Source organism: Saccostrea cucullata, unplaced genomic scaffold (genome assembly GCF_032062105.1).
Source record: "Saccostrea cucullata isolate Sc308-1 unplaced genomic scaffold, CSIRO_AGI_Scuc_v1 ctg238, whole genome shotgun sequence".
NCBI lineage: Eukaryota > Metazoa > Mollusca > Bivalvia > Ostreida > Ostreidae > Saccostrea > Saccostrea cuccullata.
The window spans coordinates 288,341-313,211 of NW_026931063.1; the positions used below are offsets into that span (position 1 = coordinate 288,341).

General features: G+C 34.4%; 1 protein-coding gene and 1 pseudogene across 1 annotated transcript in view; one reads left to right on the forward strand and one right to left on the reverse strand.

Moving 5' to 3' along the window:
• Nucleotides 1-24,871, reverse strand: part of LOC134231244 (uncharacterized) — a gene marked incomplete at its 3' end in the record, with an annotated part of 423,563 nt that overhangs the window by 280,216 nt on the left and 118,476 nt on the right. Inside the window, 2 exon segments of the mRNA XM_062713186.1 lie at nt 8,664-8,858; nt 11,876-12,106. Coding sequence (XP_062569170.1) covers nt 8,664-8,858; nt 11,876-12,106 — 426 coding nt within the window.
• Nucleotides 3,826-5,882, forward strand: LOC134231243 (uncharacterized; annotated as a pseudogene).

The window sequence follows — 24,871 nt, forward strand, 5'->3', positions numbered from 1 at the left end:
TCCTGTGGGTTTTTTTCATGATATTAAAACATTACCGTTAATTAAGGTAGGTCGCAGGTTTACCGCGTCAAAATTCTTACCAGAAAACATATCCTGAAAATTTGATATAATGTTCCTTAGGATTTACAGCATATTATCTGTAAATTTTGTTGAATTTGCCTGCGTAGTTTTTATGCTATATTACTATAAACGCAGTATCGTTTTTAGTACTATTTTTACGCTTTACCATTGAAATATATGAAAAATTGACGTTTTAAAGCCAATTTTGCGGAAAGAGTTTCTTTTAAAAATGTTGGATAACTTTTTAAAGATGTAGACGAATTAGTCAAGAATTTCAAAATGTCAAGATGAAGTAAAATCAAAACTATTGATATAAAAAAAACCCAGTAATATCTTCTCGCTAGATTTTTTGCTAAATAATTTCAAAGTTTGCTGTTTTAATGCCAAAACGTTGCGTTTATTGCATTATTTATCTCAACAACGTCATACGTATGTTTACCGTAATCACGTTAACAATACGTCAAGTGTAAATATTTCGACATTTGGAATATGCTAGATCTACAGGTGAGACATATGCGAAATGTAATTTTAATTTTATTCATCATTTTACTTATAGCGGATACATATTAGGATGACCAGCAACTTTTTTACACTAATATTGGGAAATTCATATTCTGCCCACAAAGTCAGAATGAACTGTATAAACATTCGTCGCGCATGAGAACTAGCATGCAGCGACCATATCGCGAATGATAAAATGTTATTTCTTGTATTTTTAGGATGTTCATGTTCAGTAAGATTTTAAATATAACACATGAATTTGATCACTTCATTCGAAAAACGGTAAAGAAAAACATCCCAGTGAGGAAATGTGAGGGGGGTGGTGTGGTTATCTTTATTTATTAGTCGCAAGCTAGAAAATGGCCCTTACTCTCAAACATTTGTGAATTTTGAATTCTCTTAATCAAATTTCTATATGCAATATGTAAAATACTTCCACTTAGCTTATATAAATTCACAAAAAGCTTTTTTATATGAAAAAATGATACTTGTAAATTGATTACAGTATCATATAGGACTGATAGTGCGGGTGTTTGTATAAATTTATTTTATAAACGCAAATCACAATTGTTAGCCAGCATATACATAGCAACTACATGAGATCTAAAAACAAAATAATCGAAACTTTCGCTCGTTTTTATTGTTGAGGATTGATTTCATCCTGTATGTATACAAATTATTTTTCCCCGGCTTTGATTTACAGTCATGGTGCTACATGTATACGCACGCTCCCATTGAGTTGCAAGAATCATGTCAGCTGTGTGCACATACAATCCTTTAGCAATTTTATTTACGATAATAATTATTCTTTTTGCATACCACATTGACAACTTTTACTCTGTCTCATTTTGATTGACTTCAATTCAGCAGTTTAGTAACGCTTACACTTACGATATAAATTATTCCTTTCATTTGGTATTTTATTTAAATTTTTTAACAGGTCGAGACCACTAGATTTTCTGACGTCAGCATAAATTTGCATGTAAATTAGCTATCTGTTTACTTTACCTACTGCTGAATGAGCCGCAATGCATTGTGGGCTACTACAAGTACCCAGCTGTGTTGAAAATAAAGGGCAATTGTCCCTTGGAATTCTATTTTCAATTCTTTTTAGAGATTTGTGAAAGAAATATTTAAAATGATGTATAATCTTTCATTTCTTTGCTCACATTTACAAAATTTTCTTTATGGGGCCTTATATCAACTTATAATACGTCGGCCTAAACCATTGTTCAAATAGACTTAGGTGCTATCGTGTCGATATAAAACATTGAGTTTTTTTTCACGTGATATACGTGTACATACTTTTAGCAGGTTAGTATATAGGTCCTTGGTTTAAGACAACAGGAGAAGGTGTGCAATTATTATTCAACCCACCCTTCAATATTATCAGAAAGTGTTTTATGTACATGCAAACGTCAAACCGTTTGTACGGTATTGGAAGCAACTATTAATTATCTAAAACAATTCCAATATTAAATGTGAGCATGGAGCAAAATCTTTAGAATATAATCTTTCAATTTCGGTCTTATATAGTGATAAAGAAGCTCTACAGTTTTTCCGGTGACGAGTTAAATATTGTGCAGTAAACCGACAAAAACACGTGTCGCCATTAAATCGTAAACACGTAGTAAACTGTTTTATGCTTTAGGGCTCATTCACTTGATTGGAGAACGGGTGTGACAAAGACATCGTCACGTGTTGAAAATTGCCTTCCATATAAGGTAGTGGTCTCGACCTGTTTAAAGACATTTCACATTATCACATCAGAATTTCAGACTCTAATTTAATTCAACAGATCCTGGCTCATACATATACGAAGCTTATGTACAATAACACGCACTTTGTATAACCTATTTGATTCGTACATGACTTCATAATTATAGTCATTTTCAGATAATTTAACGGGAAACAACGCAACGTCGCCTTTGTGACGTAATAATCAAATGTGCACAAACATTCGCTCGGATCGTCAAAATTGTGTACCAAAATTGATGACAAAAGCAAACCTGCGACCTACCTTAAGCACTTTTAATTATGGTATGTCTATATTTTGTCGTTATCTATTAAATTATATTATAATAAAGAACGTTGACAATGCAGAATAACCTTTTCAACATCTGCGTTGGAAAACTATCCCTGTTTGATTTCTCAAGCAAGATTCAAGGTTTTCTAAAAAAAAATTTCTTATCTATTGAAATCAAAATGAAATATACTCTTTTCTATGTAAAATTTCCCTATCAAAATAATAAATGGAATGTAACTTCTACCGTCTTTTCTTCTTGTGTGTATGAAAAGAAAATGTCAAAATGTATATCTTGATACGACTAACCGGTTAATCGGTCGGAACGTTTTGCGGTTAACCGATTAGCAATTCTGCAATCGACTGCCATCCCTAATAAAAAACAATATGTGCAATTCATACCCCCAAAGAAGAAAGGAACTGGATCTGTACGAGCGAGACATAGTGGAAATGGCACATGCTACCCAGGAAAAGGGTTTTATGAATATCATAGACAATTCAGTTTAATAGCAGCTTCACATTCGAAGTTCAACAACATACTGGTGAACTGGTCGGTTCCCAACAATACGTTGTTCTGCAACATTTTTGCAAATGCAAAAGCACAAACTTGTTCTTGGTGCAACATCACTTTGCATTTGTCTCGGTTTTGCTTTCTTTCCAAGACGCCTGAGACAGGAAACAAGGAGAGAAAGACATGAATTCATATGGAAGGAAACGTCATTTCAGCACAGGAAGAGAGATTTGTAACAACTTTAATGGGGCAAAAGGATGCATGCTTGCTCATTGTAGGAATGCTCGTATTTGTATTGATTGTAAAGGAGATCACTCATGATTGAAATGTGACAGTTCAAAAAGCTCTCAGTGGCCCCAAACTGGGGCCTCGAATCAACAGAAACTGTCATTAGCAATTTCAATTCGGAGATTACCACACCTGTTGATGTACTACAACACCTGTTGTCTGACGTCCATCCAAATAAAATGTTCACAAACTATTTACTACATATGGCTTGAAACAGGGTTTCCACACAGGTATACAGATCATTCCAGATAAGTCATTTGAATGCAAGAATTTAAAATCAGCAGTGTTACAACCAGACGTGGTTACCGAATTAATTCAAGTGGAAGTAAGCAAAGGATATCTTTATGGACCCTTTGACCAAATTCCTTTTTCTCATTATCGCAATAATCCCACTGGAGTGGCTGAAAGTAAGTATTCCAAGAAGAAACGTCTAATTGTAGACATGTCAGCACCTCATAATGATGATCTGCATCCTAGTTTGAATGAGCTGATAGACAAAGAAGAATTCTCTCTAAGCTATGTTACCCTGGATGATGCCATTCAGCTGATTAAAAATTTGGGGAAAGGAGCTCTACTGATAAAAATTGACATTACATATGCATTCAAAATAATGCCCATATGTCACAAACTTTGTCCGTATCATGGTATGAAATGGAACAAGCAGTACTATTTCTTCAAACATTAAGTCTTTGGTAGTCGTTCTAGCCCAAAGATTTTTTACCATTTATCGTCAGCAGTTTGCTGGATTGCAGAGAATATTTATACAATATCTCCAATATTTTGCATCTACTGGACGATTTCCTGGTCATCGTGCCTCAGAACAACGATGCGAATGAAATAATGCGAAGTTTCTGGACATTTTTTGCAACAAAATAAGCATACCTTTATTTGAAAAGAAAACTGAAGGACCTTGCACTGAGTTAGAATACTTGGGAATCTTTTTAGACAATATACATATGGAAGCATGATTATCGAGAGAAAAGATTATAAGAATCTCCGAAATAGTAGAATCTTTTCTCCATTGCAAAGCATGCACAAAGACGGAACTACTCAGTCTCCTGGGACATCTGAATTTTGCATGCCGATTCATCCTTCCAGTATGTTCTTTCATTTGATTTTCACATTTAATATCAGTCTCTACATCCGTCAAAATGCTGCATCACCATGTACATCTAACCAGCCTGTGTAGAGCTGATCTCTCCATGTGGGCGAAGTTTTTGCGTTCTTGGAATGGTGTATCCTATTTCATCAATGACAACATAACTGAAGCTGCAGCTATGCAGTTGATAAGATGCCACACTTGTTTCATTTCTAAAGTGAATAGCATTATGAAGTTGATGAGTACATTGACGTTTCATGCAGCAAGTAATCATTATGTCATCCATGCAAAACATATTGAAGGCATTAACAACTCTATTGCGAACTCTATATCTCGTTATGAGATGGAGAGATTTCGAATTCTGGCCCCGCACTCCGATCCAGAGCCCATTCCTTGCCTGCATCATTCCGAGATGTTGATGGATTAGAGCAAGAAGTACAGGAGCTATAATGGGACAAGTCGCTAAGCCAGTCTACCAACAGACTTAGAGGGCCGCTTTTCAGACTTTTATTACATTCATGCAAATGAATGGAGTAACATTCATTTTTAGATGATGACTTATCACCCATAAATGAAACTGTACTTGTTTATTTTGTAACACATTGTAAATCGGTATTGAAACTCAAGCATGACACTATTAAATTGTACTTAGCTGGAATTCATTTTCACTATGTCAGAGCGAGTTATGGAGATATTTTACAGTGTTGTGACCAATTACAATATGTTTTACGAGGAATTAAAGATCTCAAAGTAATGTACATAATAAATGTTTACCTATTACTGTTGACATGTTAGAACAACATTTGCATGTTTTAGATAAAGGTTTGTTTTTTTTCCTTTTGTAGATCTCATGTTGAAGTGTATGTTTTCTTGTGCCTATTTTGGGTTTCTCAGATGTGGAGAAATCACTTGCAAAAGTACCAACTCTTTAGAATTTGTTCCAATTAATAATGTTTTTATGCAATCCGACAAAAATGCTTTTGTTTTGAGACTAAAATCTTCTAAGACATATCCTTTCTCCAGAGGTGGAGATATTACAATTTACAAGAACGAACATTTGAAACCTGTACATATTATGATGTCATATTTGGAAATTCACAAGTCTGCCATTTCTGTTAATTTTACCGCTTTTTGTAGACAGCGAATTCAATTTAGCACCAATTCTAAGAGAAAAACTTGTACAATTTTTAAGACAACTGCTCTTACGAATTGGTTATCCTGTAAATAATTTTGCTGGTCATTCTTTCCGAGTAGGAGCAGCCACTGCAGCAGCTGCTGCTGGTGTTGAAGATCATGTAATTAAAGAATTAGGTATATGGTCTTCAGATTGTTATGTCAGGTACATAAGAACTAATTCGCAAGTCATAAGGGAAGCTCAAGAAAAAACGAGTGTTAGATAAGGATTTCATTGACACTTTTGTAAAAAAAATGTTTTTTACAAAAGTGTCAACTTACATTGTACTATAATATTATTACTCTTAGGGACTTCACTCATTACATCGTTCATTTGGCGTTCATTACTGGGGAAATTTGCCCCCAACATTACTTATATTTATTTTTGTATGATGTAAATTATTTCTGTTTGGATACTTTGATTGTATAGTGTAGTAAATGTATATAGGAATTGTCATATTTTATGCATCAAAATAATGGGATTAGCCCATAGTTTTAACTCGAAGGTATGTGTCTGGTTATGTGGCCTGCTGGGATCATCCCCAGGCTTGATGCTCTCCTAGGATCAACCCGGAGTGTGGGTTCTACTTCTTGCCTATAGGCATCAGCCCTAAGCTATGTATCTTGTTTACATCCTCTCGGGATCAGCCCAAAGGTCCGTCTGGTCTCGTGGCCTGCTGGGATCAGCCCCAGGAATTATCACTCCTAGGATCAACCCCGTGTGGCGATTTGTGCTTGCCTCAAGGGATCAGTCCTAGGCAATGTTTCTTGTTGAGCATCATCTTCTTGGGATCAGCCCAGAAGTTTGTCTGGTTCGTGGCCTGCCTGGATCAGACCCAGGCATTATGCACTCCTGGGATCAGCTCGGAGTTGTAATTTGTGCTTGCCTTTAGGGATCAGCCCTAGGCAGAGTTATGGCTAGTGAGTTTTAGGGATCAGGTTTGAGTGGCTTTCATTATTGATCGCAGTTAAGAGTAGGAATGAGAGGTAGAGAAAATAATGAGTAGCCCCCAGAGCGCCAAAAAATTTATGAGTTTTTCAGATTTACATTATTCTATACATGTTTTTCTTTGTGTTCAAGTGTTTTTTATGTATTATTGATATGTAAGATATTAAACCAACTGAACCTCATAAACCTTGTTTTGTTCTGTGTATAAAGTAGATAATGATGTTCATAATGTATTAAGTGTGTAAAATGCTTGGAAAAATGCATGATGTCTTTAAGGTGGCTCATTACATCCACAGTTTATGTTAGATTTCATTACAGCACCACTTATAACGTAGATGTCAAATATCCAAATGGAGGTATAATTATCATAAATATTTTTTAGAGAATTTTTTAGATTTTGTCTAATTTTAGTGAAATGTTTTATTTCAAGTTTATTATTATCAGAATGTCAGAACTTTCAGTGTCAAATAATGGACACGTTCTTTAGAGAAGTACACACGATGAAAATACCTCATAATACCTAATATTAATTTTATTAGAAAAAATAGTTTTCACCTAAAAAACAAATAATCTCATTATCTTTTTAATCTGTGCATAAAATATTAGGCTTAAAATAAAAATTAGTTTGTTTCCCGTAACATTCTTGCTTATGAATGGTGAAACATTCCAGACTGAAAATACCAGGTGTTATATTTACAGTGGACACCCAACATGGCATCCAAAATGGCTGCCTATAGCAGCAGAAAACGAACTTCAGAAAGTTGTAGGGGGGGGGGGGGAACTGTTGTTACAATAATGATTACTCTTTATATTTAGGGCAAATGTAAACTAGGTTGACATATTTTATGTCTCAAATTTAGCTACAAGCTATTTTTTTAATTTAATAAATGGAATCAGCTGATTGATCAAACGAAGTTTTGCCATTTGTCAGAAAAAAAAAATCCACCTGGGGATAATTTGAATGGGTCGGTCGGGTTACGGGAAACAAACATAATTGTTTTTTTTAGGCCTTAAGAAAATGAGTACCGAAGAGACAAGGAATGTATTTCAATAAATTACATGTGACTAATTAAATGAAGAATGTTAAAACGAAATGAAAATTCCAATTTTAAAAAATTTGGAATAAAAAGTCCACTTTCAAGAGTTGTCTTTCCTAATTACCCAAGACTTAAAACACTAAGTAACGTTTGAACATTACATCTATAATTCAGTAAAAAGCTTCAAATTGCCAGAGTATATATTTAAATCAAAAAAGCAAATATATAAATTAACACGAACACAGTAAATAGTGCAAGTAAATAACTTCTTTTTAATTTCAACAAGGTTGAAGATTTTAACTCGAATTTCCTCCATACAAACATGTCATTGATTGATAGAGCTCATTGCTTCGCTATGAAATTGCACATTACTTGTTTGGCGAAGATTTGACTGTTGTTTTCTTTTGTTTCTACTTAAAAGCAATCCTTCTTAGTGTATGCATAATAAATCCGTTACTTTGTTTTCACTGTAATGCAGTTTATTACTCCGCATGTTTCATCTATTTTTAAAGCCTTATAAAGGTCAGGGTCATATTATAGAGGTACCTGTACGATTCGTACCCAGAGGAAAACGGTCGAAACAATGGAGGTTTATTTTTTTGTGTAGTACGTCATCAAAAAGTGGTGTAATGAGCCTCCTTAAGACAGCGATTTGAAAAATTGGCCTTTTCGAAATGTACATGTAGTGGTTTTGTAGTAACCCATAATGCAACTCGTTTAGCTGATTGGTAAGTTTGTAAAGCACGTTAATGGCTCATTTAGCAAGTAAATTTATTCTGACGTCATAGAAAATACTTTCCTTGACCTGTTAAATTCTCCTGTGCTACATGTATAAAGAGTGCCATCTGACTTAATAAAAAATGATGTGAAACTCTAAAACGTTGACTATGACATTTGTTTTCATTAGCAGAATGGGATGCTTTGAGAGGGGAGGGTCAGGAAAAAATCTAAATTTTATTTTATTTGACCATATATAAGTAAACATAGGAAATATACAATTAATATAAATCTAAATTACTTACAAAGACAACCTTCTGGATTGATTGAGGGAGACCAGATATTCATTCCTGAGCAGGTGTATGTTTTAGAAGTAGCTCCATCAAAATAAACATATCCAGATTTACATGTGTAAGTGCATGTTTTATTTCCACCAGAGCTATTACAATTCTTTTCAGCATTAAGTGCAGATGGTAAACTGTCAGTCAAACAAACTCCAGCTGAAAGACAAAATATAATTAAATTATACATTAATGCCCTGTTCACACGGAGAGTTTAATTCAAATTAAACATTGAACCGCGTTCGCACGGGAATTTAATGTGAATTAGTTTAATTCGAATTAATTACAGCGCATTTGATTACTTCGCATTAGCTCCATGTGGTCGCTAAGCAAAGCTACTTCCAATTAAATTTTGAGGCATGCGTAATAGCAAAATTAAGTCAAATGCCTCTTGTCGGTGGTCAGCTTTAAGTACTTGTGCTATTTTTTGAATGAAAAAAATAAGGAAAATTGTGTTAATCACTAAAATGTGTGTACGGACACTGTGACATTATGTCAAATGCATCTGCTTCTGCATAAGGTGATGTTATTTGCAAAATACCGTAAATCTGGAAATTTTTAGCAAATTTGCGAGTTCATTGCAATCGCACAAATATTTTTCTTAAAAATAAATTATCAATAATAAAATGTAAACAAAGCAGTGGTCATTTGCAAAATTTTGAAACATAAAAATTAATCAACAGCATTTTGACCCGAATTCGCAAAATAAAATTGACGTAAAAGTTTCCAGATTTACGGTAGGCTTTTTGACGTTGACTGTAGAAGTAAAATTTTATTTCACATTAGTTTACTTCGCATTAGCTGTCATGTGAATGCAATTTAATTTCGCATTAGTTTGATTCGCATTAGTTTACTACACATTAATTTACTGCGAATTAAACTTGTCGTGTGAACAGGGCATAAAATCCCCCACTAATATTTGAATAATTCAGAATCTCTCTTCTGCATGGCCCTGTACATGTAATGCAATGGGGCAAAATTTGAGTGGAACTGGTAAACAGGAGAGGCAATGGCCACTAAGATCACTAGAGTCCCAATGGCCCTGCTATCATTGATTTTCTTTTTTTTTTTTTTTACATTTCCTATGTAAGACTTTTTAGGACCTATCAAAAAATATATTTGAAATCAACACATGTCTAACAAATTGTCTATTTTGTTATAATGACTTAAATAAGTTTTTACAATCACAGGATGAAATTACACCATTCCGTTCTGAATGGTAACTGAATGCCCACTGAATGATCATTGAAAGGTCACTGAAAAGATCCTTTCCCGTCTTTTCTGTGATCTTTCAGTTACCATTCACTTGACTGAATGGCAGATGCATTTCAGTGGCCTTTCAGTTATCTTTCAGTAGCATATTGAGGCCCATGGGCCACATTACTCTACTGAGCACTGTGGCTAGGGAAAAACTGCAGAAATCAGTTTAACATTGAATATTTTAAACCCAAAAGTGGTCTCAACCGATCCTTAAAGGGGAAAGGGTATGATTTGAACAATCTTAAATCTATACTAACTATACTAACTACGGATGCTTGCAATTGAATAATTCTTTGACTACCTGTGGCTTTATTGCCCTTTACAATTGAACTTACACTGTGGCTCCCCAAAATATGACCAATCATGGCTTTGCTGTCCTTGAAATATTTTCCTATATATTCCTAGGTAAAACTTTGATCTGCCATTGTGGCCCCATCCTACCCCCCCCCCCCCCCAGGGGTCATGATTTGAACAAACTTGAATCTACACTACCTGAGGATGCTTCCATATAAATATGATCAATTATGGCTTTGCTATTCTTGAGAAGAAGATTTTTGAAGAATTTTCCTATATATTTTTATCTAAAACTTTGATCGGCCAATGTGGCCCCGAACTACACCCTGTGGGTCATGACTTGAACAATTTTGAATCTACACCACCTGAGGATGCTTCCATATAAATATCACCAATCATGGCTCTGCTGTTCTTGAGAAAAATTTTTTTTAAATTTTTATGTATTCCTATGTAAAAGTTGGATCAGCCATTGTAGCCCCCCTACCCCCGGGGGTCTTGATTTAGTCAAACTTGAATCTGCACTACCTTATGATAATTCCATATGAGTTTCATCTTTCCTGGTCCAGTGGTTCTTGAGAAGATTTTTAAAATATAGCCATTAATTTTTCGCTAATTCATAATCATCTCCCCTTGGAAGAGGTCATGGCCCTTCATTTGACCAAACTTGAATCCCCTTAGCCCAAGGTTACTTTGTGGCAAGTTTGGTTGAAATTGGCCCAGTGGTTCTTGAGAAGATGAAAATGTAGAAAGTTTACAACGACGGCAGACAACAGACGAATTTTGACCAGAAAAGCTCACTTGATCCTTCAGCTCAGGTGAGCTAATAAGGTCAATCATGAAGGTCAAGGGTCAGAAATCATTGCATGCTCGGAAATATCGTGCTGGTAATTCACATGTCAAATATGAAAGCCCTATCTCTTCTCATCAAAATTTATAAGGAAAACTTAACAATTGTGAAAAGTAGGTTAAACCTCAAGGTCAAGGTCACAAGAACAAAAATCATAGTGTACGTATTTAGAAAGGTCTTGTCACAGGCAATACACAGGTTTATTATGAAAGCCCTATCTCTTCTTATTCAGAATCTATGACCAAGGTTCAAGTTTTTGAAAAGGAGATCAAACCTCAAGGTCACTTGGACAAAAATCATATTGTTTTTAGATAGGTCTTGTCACAGGTAATACACATCAATCCCTATCTCTTCTCATTCAAAAGTTATGGCAAATTCAAAGTAATGTTTAATTTTTTAGAAATACGTCAAAGTTCAAGGTCAAGTAAAGGGTAAAAAATCATAGTGTATTTAAAAAGGCCTTGCCATAGGTAATATACATGTATAATATAAAAGTCCTATCTCTTCTTATTCAAAAGATATGACCAATGTTTAAGTTTTGTGACAGACGGACATACAAATGAAATTTAATGTCCCCTAGCTTTCGTGAAAGCTGGGGACAAAAATTTAACCTTATGTCAATGGAAATGCAAAGGGTATTACATACAAGCTCCCTGATACTTCATTTAGATGAGTTAAAAATGGACTATAGATAAAATCTTATCTTAACTACATTGTTTTTAGCAAAGTTGAAGTTTTTAAATACTTTCATTTTGCAAAAATGTATAAATTTTACCTTTAGTGTATATCAGAAAAGTACAAGTATTCTCAGTCCCCCACATATTCCGTTCAGTTGCTGTAACCTGCTGTGGTTTATCAAGTGTTGAGACATTGACATTTATAAATTGTCTAGGGCTGTATGTTGCATTTCCAGGTATAAGGGTGCTTAAATCAACTGTAATACCCTCTTTGGAGTTCATAGATATTGTTGTTATGTTAGGACACATGAGGTCTGGCTTTCTTCGATCTGAAAAAGAAAACAATGAAATTAGTTTGTTTTTTTTACTGGATATATATAAGAAAGTTTTCCTTCTTATGCTACATACTATCAATTCATTTAAAACTAGAACAGTCCAAAGGGGACAAAATACCCCCCGCTGGGCTTTTCAGAGGTGCCAAATCATGAATATTTTATGGATCTAAGAGAAGAGAGCAATGCTAAAACATTTTTAGTGCAAATGTAATTGCTCACTATATATTTTTTATGAATGAAACGAGGGTGCAGCCTAATAAAAAAAATAAAGACTAAAGATATAGAACAGACACAAATTATTAACTTTCTCTGTCAGTGACCTTGAACTTGCATTAATGACCTTGGTTCAAAGTCAGGACACAACCTCAGGTCATAAGCAATCTTTGTCTAAAATGGAAATCACCACATTTATCCATCAGACAGATGTGGACCAGGCATGAATTATGAATTTTTTTTCTGTCAGTGTCCTCGAACTTGCACAAATGACCTTGGGTCAAAGTCATGACACACGCTCAGGTCATAAGTAATCTTTGTTTAAAAGAGGAACAATCCAAGTTTATCAATAAGAAAGGTATGGATCAGGCACAAATTATGAACTTTTTTCTTTCAGTGACCTCAAACTTGGAAAAATGACCTTGGGTCAAGGTCATGAGACACCCTCAAGACAAAAGCAATCTTTGTTTTAAACAGGAACTTACAAAATTTATCCCATAAGAAAGATATGGACAGGACATGAATTATAAGATTATTTTTAGTGACCTGGAACTTAAATGACCTTGGCTCAATGGTACCCTCAGATCATAAGCCATCTTTGTGTGAAATAGTAGATTCAAGTTTATCATTAAGAAAGATATGTACCAACATGAATTATGACTTTTTTTCAGTGATCTTGAACTTGCACAGATGACCTGAGTCAAGGTCATGACACACCCTTAGGTCATGTTGAATCTTTGTGTGAAATAGAAATTTACCAAGTTTATCCATATGCAAGATATGGACTGGATACAAATTATGATTTTTTTTTTCAGTGACCTTGAACTTCCCCATTTGATCTTTGGTCAAGGTCATGACACATGCCTAGGTCATGAGCTATCTTTCTGTGAAATGGGAAATTAGAAGTTTATCCATAAGAAAGATATGGACCCGGAACAAATTATGAATTTTTTTCTTTCAGTGACCTTAAAATTCCCCAAATGACCTTGGGTCAAGGTCATGACAAACCCTTAGCTCATGACGAATCTTGAAATGGGAACTTATCAAGTTTATCTGTAAGAAAGGTATGAACATGACACGTATTATGAGTTTTTTTTTCTTCCAGTGACCTTGAACTTCCCCAAATGACCTTGGGTCAAGGTCATGACACACCCTTAGGTCATGAGCAATCTTTGTGTGAAATGGGAAACTTACTAAGTTTATCCATAAGAAAGATATGGACCGAACACGAATTATGAAATTTTTTCTTCCAGTGACCTTGAACTCGCCCAAATGACCTTTGGTCAAGGTCATGACACACCCTTAGGTCATGAGCAATCTTAGTGTGAAGTAGTAGATTCTAATGTTCCTCTGTAAGAAAGATATGGACCGGACAAGTTTGCACAGACAGACAGTCAGACGTACAGATGGACAAGCTGATTCCTATATAACCCCCCCCCCAAACTTCATTGGCGGGGGGGGGGGGTATAATAATTAGCAATGGAATATTTTTAAAAGAATATTTGGCCATACAAATCCTACATACAAAAGGGCTACAGACTTTCCAAATTTATCAAATTTATAGACCATATAATCGTACTTCTTTATCAGCAAGAGATTTTATACCTGGCTGCATCACTGAAAAACGTGGTTCAATGGTTTATTAGTTTTCCACAACATGTCTTCATATCGCATAGTGATATTTAATCCCAAAACATAAGGATCAACTCCTTACTTTGCGATTTAGTACAAAGTAAGACCTCCGCTCTAAGTAATTGCACCACCCAATCTACTTGTCACTGAATTCTTAATTTAAAATTTAAAGAAAAAAGCATTGATTCTTTTTGGATAAATATTGTAATATTATGATTATGTTTTTTTTACTTCAAATGGTCAATCTTATTTTTAAATTTTTATCATGAATAAAAAACCCTATGATCATGATCATAAATTATATACTGATACACCTTTAAAATGACCATCTTGAACTTTATGTATAACATTAAAATACCAGAAGTCTCTGATGAGATTGTAGCTCTACTGGTCTGTACATATAACAAAGGAAAAGTAGAACTTGGATTTGAAACTTTGCAACAGACAGCAATAAATAGAATTATTGTGATAACCCGCATGCTGACCACGCTAACATGAGGCACGTCTATTTTGAAGACCCTCCTCCACCCCTGCATTCCTACCCCTTAAAATGGGTAATAATGTGTCATGTAAAATCATATATTTGATGAGTTCTGACTCCATTTGTTTATACTGTTTTTATGTAATTTGTTTCACTACTATCCCTGGCCTATTTTGTTTTCATGTGCCATCTTTTTGCCAACTTTTTCATATGATGTTTTGATCTGCATGTCACATCTAACATGGATGTGACTTGCATGTCACATCTTGTGGCCTATTTTGTTTTGATGTGCCATCTTTTTGCTTACTTTTTCATATGATGTTTTGATCTGCATGTCACATCTAACATGGATGTGACTTGCATGTCACATCTTGTGGCCTATTTTCTTTTGATGTGCCATATTTTTGCTTACTTTTTCATATGATGTTTTGATTGTCTTGTCTTACAGATACTTTTTTCTAGTCAGTTTTGGGGGATCAGACATTATCATATTTTACGTAACTGCTAATCAAAGCTTGTGAATCTGATCCCCTTCTTGTTTGTTAAATTGTTCACATTTATACCGTCATTTTAATAAATGACATTATTCATCTCTATGAAAGTGTTTTATTTGACTTATACAAAATTAGCAAAAACAAGCTGCGGTGAGCTTGCCTATCAGCATAAGAATACATAAATAGAACTAGAACTGTCCAATTGGGACAAAATACCCCCCGCTGGGTTTTTCAGAAGTAAGTTTTTGCATAATAAAGATATGTATCAAACACGAATTATAAAATTTTTCTTCCAGTGACCTTGAACTTCCCAAATGACCTTGGGTCAAGGTCATGACACACCCTTGGGTCATAGGCAATCTTTGAGTAAAATAAGAACCTACCAAGTTTATCAATAAGAAAGATATGGACCGGACACAAATTATGAAATTTTTCTTCCAGTGACCTTGAACTTCCCCAAATGACCTTGGGTCAAGGTCATGACACACCTATAGGTCATGGGCAATCTTTATGTGAAATGAAAACCTACCAAGTTTATCCATAATAAGATATAGACCGGACACGAATTATGAAATTTTTCTTCCAGTGACCTTGAACTTCCCCAAATGACTTTGGGTCAAGGTCATGACACACCCTTGGGTCATGGGCAATCTTTGTATGAAATGAGAACCTACCAAGTTTATCCTTAAGAAAGATATGGACCGGACGCGAATTATTAAATTTTTCTACCAGTGACCTTGAACTTCTCCAAATGACCTTGGGTCAAAGTCATGACACACCCTTGGGTCATGGGCAATCTTTATGTGAAATGAAAACCTACCAAGTTCATCCATAAGAAAGATATAGACCGGACACGAATTATGAAATTTTTCTTCCAGTGACCTTGAACTTCCCAAAATGACCTTGGGTCAAGGTCATGACACACTCTTGGGTCATGGGCAATCTTTGTATGAAATGAGAACCTACCAAGTTTATCTTTAAGAAAGATATGAACCGGACACGAATTATTAAATTTTTCTACCAGTGACCTTGAACTTCTCCAAATGACCTTGGGTCAAGGTCATGACACACCCTTGGGTCATGGGCAATCTTTATGTGAAATGAAAACCTACCAAGTTTATCCATAAGAAAGATATAGACAGGACACGAATTATGAAATTTTTCTTCCAGTGACCTTGAACTTCCCCAAATGACTTTGGGTCAAGGTCATGACACACCCTTGGGTCATGGGCAATCTTTGTATGAAATGAGAACCTACCAAGTTTATCCATAAAAGATATATGTCAAACATGAATTTTGAAATTTTTCTCCCAGTGACCTTGAACTTCCCCAAATGACCTTGGGTCAAGGTTATGACACACCCTTGGGTCATGGGCAATCTTTGTGTGAAATGAGAACCTACCAAGTTTATCCATAAGAAAGATATGGACCGGACACGAATTATGAAATTTTTCTTCCAGTGACCTTGAACTTCCCCACACCCTTAGGTTATGAGCAATCTTAGTGTGGAGTAGTAGATTCTAATGTCCCTCTGTAAGAAAGATATGGACCGGACACAATTGCACAGACAGACGGACAGACGGACAGACAGACAGACGGACAAGGTGATTCCTATATACCCCCCCAAACTTCGTTTGCGGGGGGTATAATTATGTATCTAAGTGTAGTCTAGTAGTGTCACATTATATTGAAATCATACCATAATTGTAGGAGGAGTAGCATTTTAAAGGAATTTCAGAGAAATTTCTATTTCTAGTAACCATGGCAACACCGTTCACTGAAATCAAAAACCGATGCACTATATTATGTATCTTAGTCTAGTCTACTTGTGTGCCAAGTTATATTGAAATCAGACCTAAACTGTAGGAGGAGTAGCGTTTTGAAAAATTGTTTACAGATAGACGGACGGACGACGGACACCTTACTATCGCATAAGCTTTTTTGGTCTCTGACCAGTAGAGCTAAAATCGAACAAGATGTGTTTGTGAAATACTATGCGCCCGGGGTAACAAAGTGTGAAGAAGCTATTTTTAGCATATAGGTCACAGTCAAGGTTACAAGGTTATTTACCTTGGTGTCATTTGAAAGAACTTAATTAGTGGAGTAGGCATACTAAATATGAAGACCTCCTATGGTTCAAAAGTAATGACAAAAGTGTGAAAAAGCTATTTTTAGCATATAGGTCACAGTCAAGGTCGAAAGGTCAATGACCGTTGTGTCGTTTGAAAGAGCTTAATAAGTGGAGTAGGCATACCAAATATGAAGTCTGTATCTCTCACGGTTCAAAAGTTATGGCAAAGGTTAAAGTTGACAGCAGACAGACATACAGATAAACAGGCCAACAGACAGACAGGACAAAAACAATATACCCCCCAAATCTATCGATTCGGGCGCATAAAAAGAGTATGAAGCAATATAGTCTGTAGTCCCCCCCCTTTAAAAAAATCAGGCCTTGACTTAATTATGGCTCATGTTGCTTTTTTCATTATAGTTTGAACACCAATAATGCTTTAAATTAGTTGAACTGGAATTTCATTTGGCATTGAAAGTACACAGTACATTAGAAAATTAATTTTTACGCATGCAATTGTTACAACGCACTTAGAAAAAAAAATTCAAAGTGTGTTAAATTTGACCAAATCAACGCACTTTGAAAAAAAAAAATTCTTTTCAAAGTGTGTTGATATCGACCATATTAACGCATTTTGAAAAAAAATGTGTAGGGCTTGGTCAATATTCTTGAAAATATTAAGTATGATAAATAATTGAACCTGTTGGATAACTTTTCGGTGATAAGGTCACTTCATGATGTGAAAGTGAGCGATTTTGATTTTTCCATACTTTGAAAAGTCTTTCTCTCTTAAACGTTTTACTGTACTTAATTTTCCAGTTTGCAGGCATTTAATGTTAACTAAAATTTATTGAACGTTTTCAACGTCACACCAGTTAAGCAAATACATATATTCGGGTGCTATTTAGCATAGGCATCAGTACCGGGTGGGTGGGGTTAGCCACACAAATGTTTTGCAAAGATATACATAATAAAGGAATTAAAAATTGGGGCTTACCGGGGGGGGGGGGGGTGATCCGCCTTCAATTTGCTACCTAAGTAAAAAAGAATTGGTCTGAAAGACCTTCTATATACTCATCCTCTCCATGTTCTCGATGAGGGTTAATCAATACATGTAATTAAAACGTTTTTCGAAAGATATAAATATTACAAATTGATTCTCTCAATTACTAAAATCTAAGTCTAAAATTTTTGTTTTATACATATTTTTTTCAAAGTGCGTTAAATGTCCACATGGTAAAAATGATCATGTACACTCTTAACGCACTTTGAAAATTTTTTCAAAGTGCGTTGCGTGTGTCCCAAATTTAACGCACTTTGAAAAAATTTTTCAAAGTGCGTTGATTTTGTCCCAATTTTAACGCACTTTGAAAATTTTTTTCAAAGCACGTAATTTTTTCAAAGTGCGTTACCACAATGCAGGTATTATAAATACTCAATCAAAGTGATGAGAACTGTTGTAGAAAACCAAAAAAATTGCCTAGAAAATAATTATACTATTAAATTTTCTTTAAGATGATTGTCCACAATAGAGCTGTTTAACAGTGTAGTCCGTAGCCCCAGTGCTCTCATGAAATTCATCCTTCTTAGATGCTAAATTAAAGTACATTCTTGATCTGTAGATGGTTTTAGACAAAATTTTGTTGTAAAACACCAATTACATGTAGCTCTGACGTATTATTTTGTTCTGACGTATTTTGAATTTTTATAACGTTTTTCTTTATTTTGTTAAATTTCACAGGATTTCTGTATAAATTGATTTAATATCCAACTGATAGGGTCTTTTAAATACATTGGAACTCCAAGATAATAATTTTAACAAATACTTACTGATACAAGCAACCATTTTTCTATGGTCTCTCCTTAAATGAACCAGAAGTCTCTGTCGAGACTCTAGCTCTACTGGTTTGTACTTATAATAAAGGAATAGTTAAGATAATGGTTGGGATTTAAAACTTTACAAAAGCAACAAATAGAATAATGATCCTTGATTAAGTCTCTTTTTGTGGCAAGACTGCAATAAGACTACAACTGTAGGAGTAGCTTTTAATAAAATTTTACAGAATTTTCAATTTAAATTACTATGGCAACATCAATCATCAAAATCAAAAACATAAAACTGATAATTACAGTCTTCACTAAAAAGAAAAATTGCCACAGGACATTCGAACAGACAGTTAACACAATTTCACAGTACCAAACGAATTTTCACTGGTCTAAAACTTTTATCATATAATGATAGTTTAATATATATTTTATTCACAGAAATGGATTGAACAGCACGCATAAATGCCTATGATCGTTCTCTCCATAGGTCAAGGTACAATTACAAGTACATATGTAAACATTGAAAAAAATGTATGAAGAGTAGATTATCAATTGGTACATATTTAGAATTAATTCAGAGAAAGATAGAGACAGAGAGAGAGAGAGAGAGAGAGAGAGAGAGAGAGAGAGAGAGAGAGAGAGAGAGAGAGAGAGAGAGAGAGAGAGAGGGGGTAAAACAAAAGAATAGAAAAAAATAATTTAACAAATGAACAGGAAAAATAAAAAATTATATAGTAAGATATAAACAACAAAAAGAAAAAAAGAAAAAACATATTGAGGAGTTGTTGTTGACCCAGAGTAGGAAGAATTCCCTAACAAAGCAGTTTACTTAAAATAATATATTTCCCATAGAATTTCATAATAAACTAAAATTTCAATGAAAACCTCTTAGAGTTTCTTATAAAGGTATGTACATGATCAAAAAATGAAAAAATTTTATCCAGACTTAGTGAGTCTACACCATATAATTTATTTTTACTGGTTGAATCACATTTCTTTTAGATTACTCACTATATTGTATCAGCAACTAGCATCCTTGGATCACTAGGTCACTAAGGAATTTTCTCCCGTCAAAAAACTCAAAAATAAAATATGATTCTCAGGAGCTGCCCAAAACCCGTCCGACTTACCTTGACCTTCAATGATCATAACGATGTTACTTCATAACATATGAATTAATAAACAGATAATAGATTAATAGATTGACTGAAATGTTTGTTTTTCTTTCCTGGTACTGTTCCATCAAAATATTTTAGAGACATCGTGGCGGAAGTAGCTTTTAAAACAATCAAAATCAACAAAACGTTAATTTTAATAATGTGTTTTGGTATTAGTTAAAGCGTCTATATGATGAAATAGGAAATATATAACTTAAAACCCGACCAAAACAAACCTCGGACAACGGACCAATTTTACTAGTCAGTGCATCGGACCAATAAGAATATCACCTGTTTGTCCGTCGGACCGGTGCTTTTGGGATAGACTGTTAAATTATGTATCTTAGTGTAGTCTACTTCTGTGCCAAGTAATATTGAAATCAGACCAAAGCTGTAGGAGGAGTAGCATTTTGAATGTTTTTCAAAGAAATTTCTATTTTCAGTAACCACGGCAACACCGTTCATCGAAATCAAAAACCGATACACAGAATTATGTATCTTAGTGTAGTCTACTTGTGTGCCAAGTAATATTGAAATCAGACCAAAACTGTACGAGGAGTAGCATTTTGAATGTTTTTTGAAGAAATTTCGATTTTTAGTTTTTGGCAACACCCTTCATCGAAATCAAAAACCAATCCACTATATTATGTATCTTAGTCTAGTCTACTTGTGTGCCAAGTTATATTGAAAACAGACCAAAACTGTAGGAGGAGTAGCATTTTGAATGTTTTTCAAAGAAATTTCTATTTTTAGTAACCACGGCAACACCGTTCATCGAAATCAAAAACCGATACACAGAATTATGTATCTTAGTGTAGTCTACTTGTGTGCCAAGTTATACTGAAATCAGACCAAAACTGTATGAGGAATAGCATTTTGAAAAATTGTTTACAGACAGACAGACGCGCAGACAGCTAGACAGCCTGACGGACGATGGACGCATTACTATCGCTAAGCTCTTCTGGTCTCTGACCGGTATAGCTAAAAATACTCTATGTATAGTCTGCACCCCAGAGTCTTAAGGTAGTCAATCAAACAAGAGGCCCACGGGTCTTATAGGTCACCTGAGAATCATGTAACAACTTTCCAACAATTGAATTTGGATCGTGTTTTAAACCAGAGGCCATGAAATTCACAATTTTGAAAGAAGCACCATTGCTTCTCATGATTATTAACTAAGCACGCTTACTCCATTTACTTAATACCCAGAGGCAGATCAGAATAACAAAGAGAAAATGCACTTCCACTTTATAACCAGTTGTGCACCCCACCCCAAAGGAACCACTGACCTGGGGCCATATATTTCAAAATTTTGGAAATTTTATCGTAAATTTTATTTCATCATAAATGGTTGATTAATACCAAAGAGCAGATTTCAAAGCATTAATTTATTTTCAGACTATGTAACCCCCCCCCCCAAAAAAAACCCTGACCCAGGGGGCATAAAATTAACCATTTTGCTAGATGCACCTTATTTCATCATAAATATATATACTTGGATCATTAACATAATACATACAAGGGCCATGAAATTCACAAATTTGGTTGAGGCATTATAACTATATACTAAGTTAGTTTATTTAATACCCAGGGGCAGAGAAGAAGATTTTCAAAGAATTGATGCATTTTCACTTTATAATCAATAGAGCCCCGCCCTAACACCGGAACTCCTGATCCTTGGGCCATAAAATTCACAATTTTGGAAGAGGCACTCTTGCTCATCATAACTATGCACTTAGTTAGTTTATTTAATACCCAGGAGCAGAGAAGAAGATTTTCAAAGATTTAATGCATTTTCACTATATAATCAATAGAGCCCCGCCCTAACACCGGAACCACTGACCCTGGGGCCATGAATTTCACAATTTTGGTAGAGGACTCAATGCTCATTACATTCGTACCAACTGTTTGCCTGATTGATGTCCAGGAGTAAAGAAGATTTTTAAAGATTTCATTAATTTTAGTGGTTTTGGTCCCACCCCTCAGGCCCCAGGGGGGCAGGGACCATCAATTTCAAAATTTAACTTTTCCTTTTCCCATAGATGCTGTATACAAAATTTTGTTGAAATTGGTGCAGTGGTTTCAGAGAAGAAGCTGAAAATGTTCAAATGTTAACACACGACACACGATGCACGACGGACGACGACGGACGAAAACGGATAGCAAAAGGTCACCTGAGTGACTCAGGTGACCTAAAAATACCTGACATAGTTTTTCTCTGATGTCAAATCGGTCAATATTTGATAATTGGTTACTTGACGTATTTTCAATAGAGTACCCGGGTACTCGATAAAATTGTTTTAAAAAGTCTGTTAGTTTTCTTAAAGCTCTGATAACATAGTTTAACCCCAATATTGTTTTAATTAAGTTTTTAATGCATGTTTAAAAACATCGAGTCCTATGAAAATGATTTATACTTAATTTATTAATTTAACATAAAAGACATCAATTTGATACACCAATAATTACAAATGATTTACAGATCTTGTTTGGGATGACGCTTTAATCAATATGCCACGCATCTTTGTGATGACCACACTAGTGAAACAGAAGGAACAGATGTTGTTGGAATGGGTTGTCGTATATTGTTATTGCCCCATATATGCTAAATTTACTCCACCTAGCTGACTTTAAACATATTTTTTTCCAATCTTCAATTTCATGTAAAGCCGAAATATTTCTTTACATATTTAAGTCAGTAGCGGCATCTTTATGCATGCCGGATTTCGGTACATTTACTAAATAATTTAAAAATGATTTAAAGATAACAGCACATACTAAATCGATCCTCACTGGAAACAAATCATCCAAGCCATCCAAAAATTAAGGATCGCAAAAGGCGTGAAAAGCTGTGTACCAGGTGATTAGTCACTAATTACTGTGTATACACAGCCACAGGTGATATATAGGGTATCTTACAGGCGACGGCACTCTAATTATGGTTTTAACATTTAAGTTATTTTTTGATAAGTTTTTGATAAATATATTTACGAGGGTTGTCCTGTAAAATCGTGGACAAAGCATTTTTCTCAAAAAATAATAGGTCACTTAGCTAAAATTTTCAGTAAATGTTTGTTTATTTATCATATTTAAGTGCATCATAACTTTTCTGGTAAAAAATAGACAAAAATAAAATTTTTATTGAGGCACTGGCAAAAAACAAAGGTTTTATTAGAAAATACACGAGTATATCATGAAATAAAAATTTAAAATAAATAAGATTGGGGTTAAAATTATGCTAATTCGATTCCATAATCTAGTATGCCATCTTTTTAAAAAAATTGGGTTTTGACAGTTTCTGAGCATTTGAAATGGGAAAAGTGATTAACACAACATATGAAAAATGGCGCGACGTTTGATGACGTTACGGCACACTGGAGAGCAGTTCAGTTTGATTTACATGTTGTAATTACACCTCGATCTAAAGACTTTAAATGAATATAGAAGAATTTTTTTTCAAAAAATCAGCAGATCTTTAGTATACAAATGCAATGAGAGTTTTCTTAGCAAATTCATTTTTGATCGAGTCCCTGGGTAGTACCAAACATACAGATAAACTGCTATTGTAATAGCAAAAGACGCTGTCACTGTCGTCCGTAGATATAAGATTGTCTATTTAGTTAAATGACGGTGATAATTTTGTCCCTAAGTTATTAATAAATCTTCATAAGATGGCATGTGTGTGCCAGATTGGTTCCTCAACTGTTTATGGAGAACCGAATATGTGCCTAATGAAATTCCTAAAACTGCAGAGGGACTCATATCCAACTTTATTTTTAGCAAAGATGAAATGTGACGCTGATTTAAACACTTTGACGATTATCATCCATGCGCCGTAAGGCGATAGAATACATAACATGAAATCTCATAATTTGTTTATTTTGCACATATCTATCTGAAAATTCTATGTTTATTCATAAAATATGTACTAAAAGGTAGTGAAAATTTCAGAACGTAGTGATTATTTTTCACACTAGTACGAAAGCCCAGAAGGCTCATTCGAGATTCAAGTTTCGAAATACGAAATTCGAGATTCTAAATACGAGATGCGAAATTCATGATTCGAAATTCGAGTTTCGAAATTCAAGATCCAAACCAACCAATCAAAAGCGGGTTCAACATTTGATTACTCCCCTTTGTCATGTTTTTACTATCAAGAAATCGTTGAATATATTTACATGTATAACAAATGGGTCATTTGGTAAAATGATAATGCAAGAAAAAATGTTTTATGTTTTAAAACGAAATAAAAATAAAATTTGGATTAGATTTTGAAAAATACATATATAATCTTATTTTTCTCATTAAACAAAATAGTAAATATGTACATATGGAATATTATATGGTCTTATCGTTGATTTGGAACACAAGTAGGTGGAATAATTTTTTATCGGATCATTGCTGAGGGAGAATGTTGTATTTGATTATAATTAGATATGAAATATTATGAATCGTCTATACACTGCACAGTAATTAATTCAAGGGTATATATTTCATTACATTTTTAAAGGAACCATTTGTGCAGTGAGACTTGACTGCTGAATCGAACTGTAGCGTTATAAGGTTTAACGAGTATATTTTAGTCTTCGGCCATATAAACATGGTCAGAGACTAAAATAAAAAACCACAACGCTATAGTTCTGCATCTAATTTAGACTCATCTACTATTTGATATAAGATAAAATAAGTGCCGCATTTATTGCCAATCTGTAATTTAGGCATAATTTTTAATTAATTCAAGAAATCAAAGCCCTAGATGAAGATAAGTAATTAAATACTTAATTTTTATACATTTACTCTATTAGGAAAATGTACGCGAGTTTTGTTTATTAATACTACGTCTCCTTTCAAGTTTTACAAAGTAACATTTTCAGTGTGTTTGGA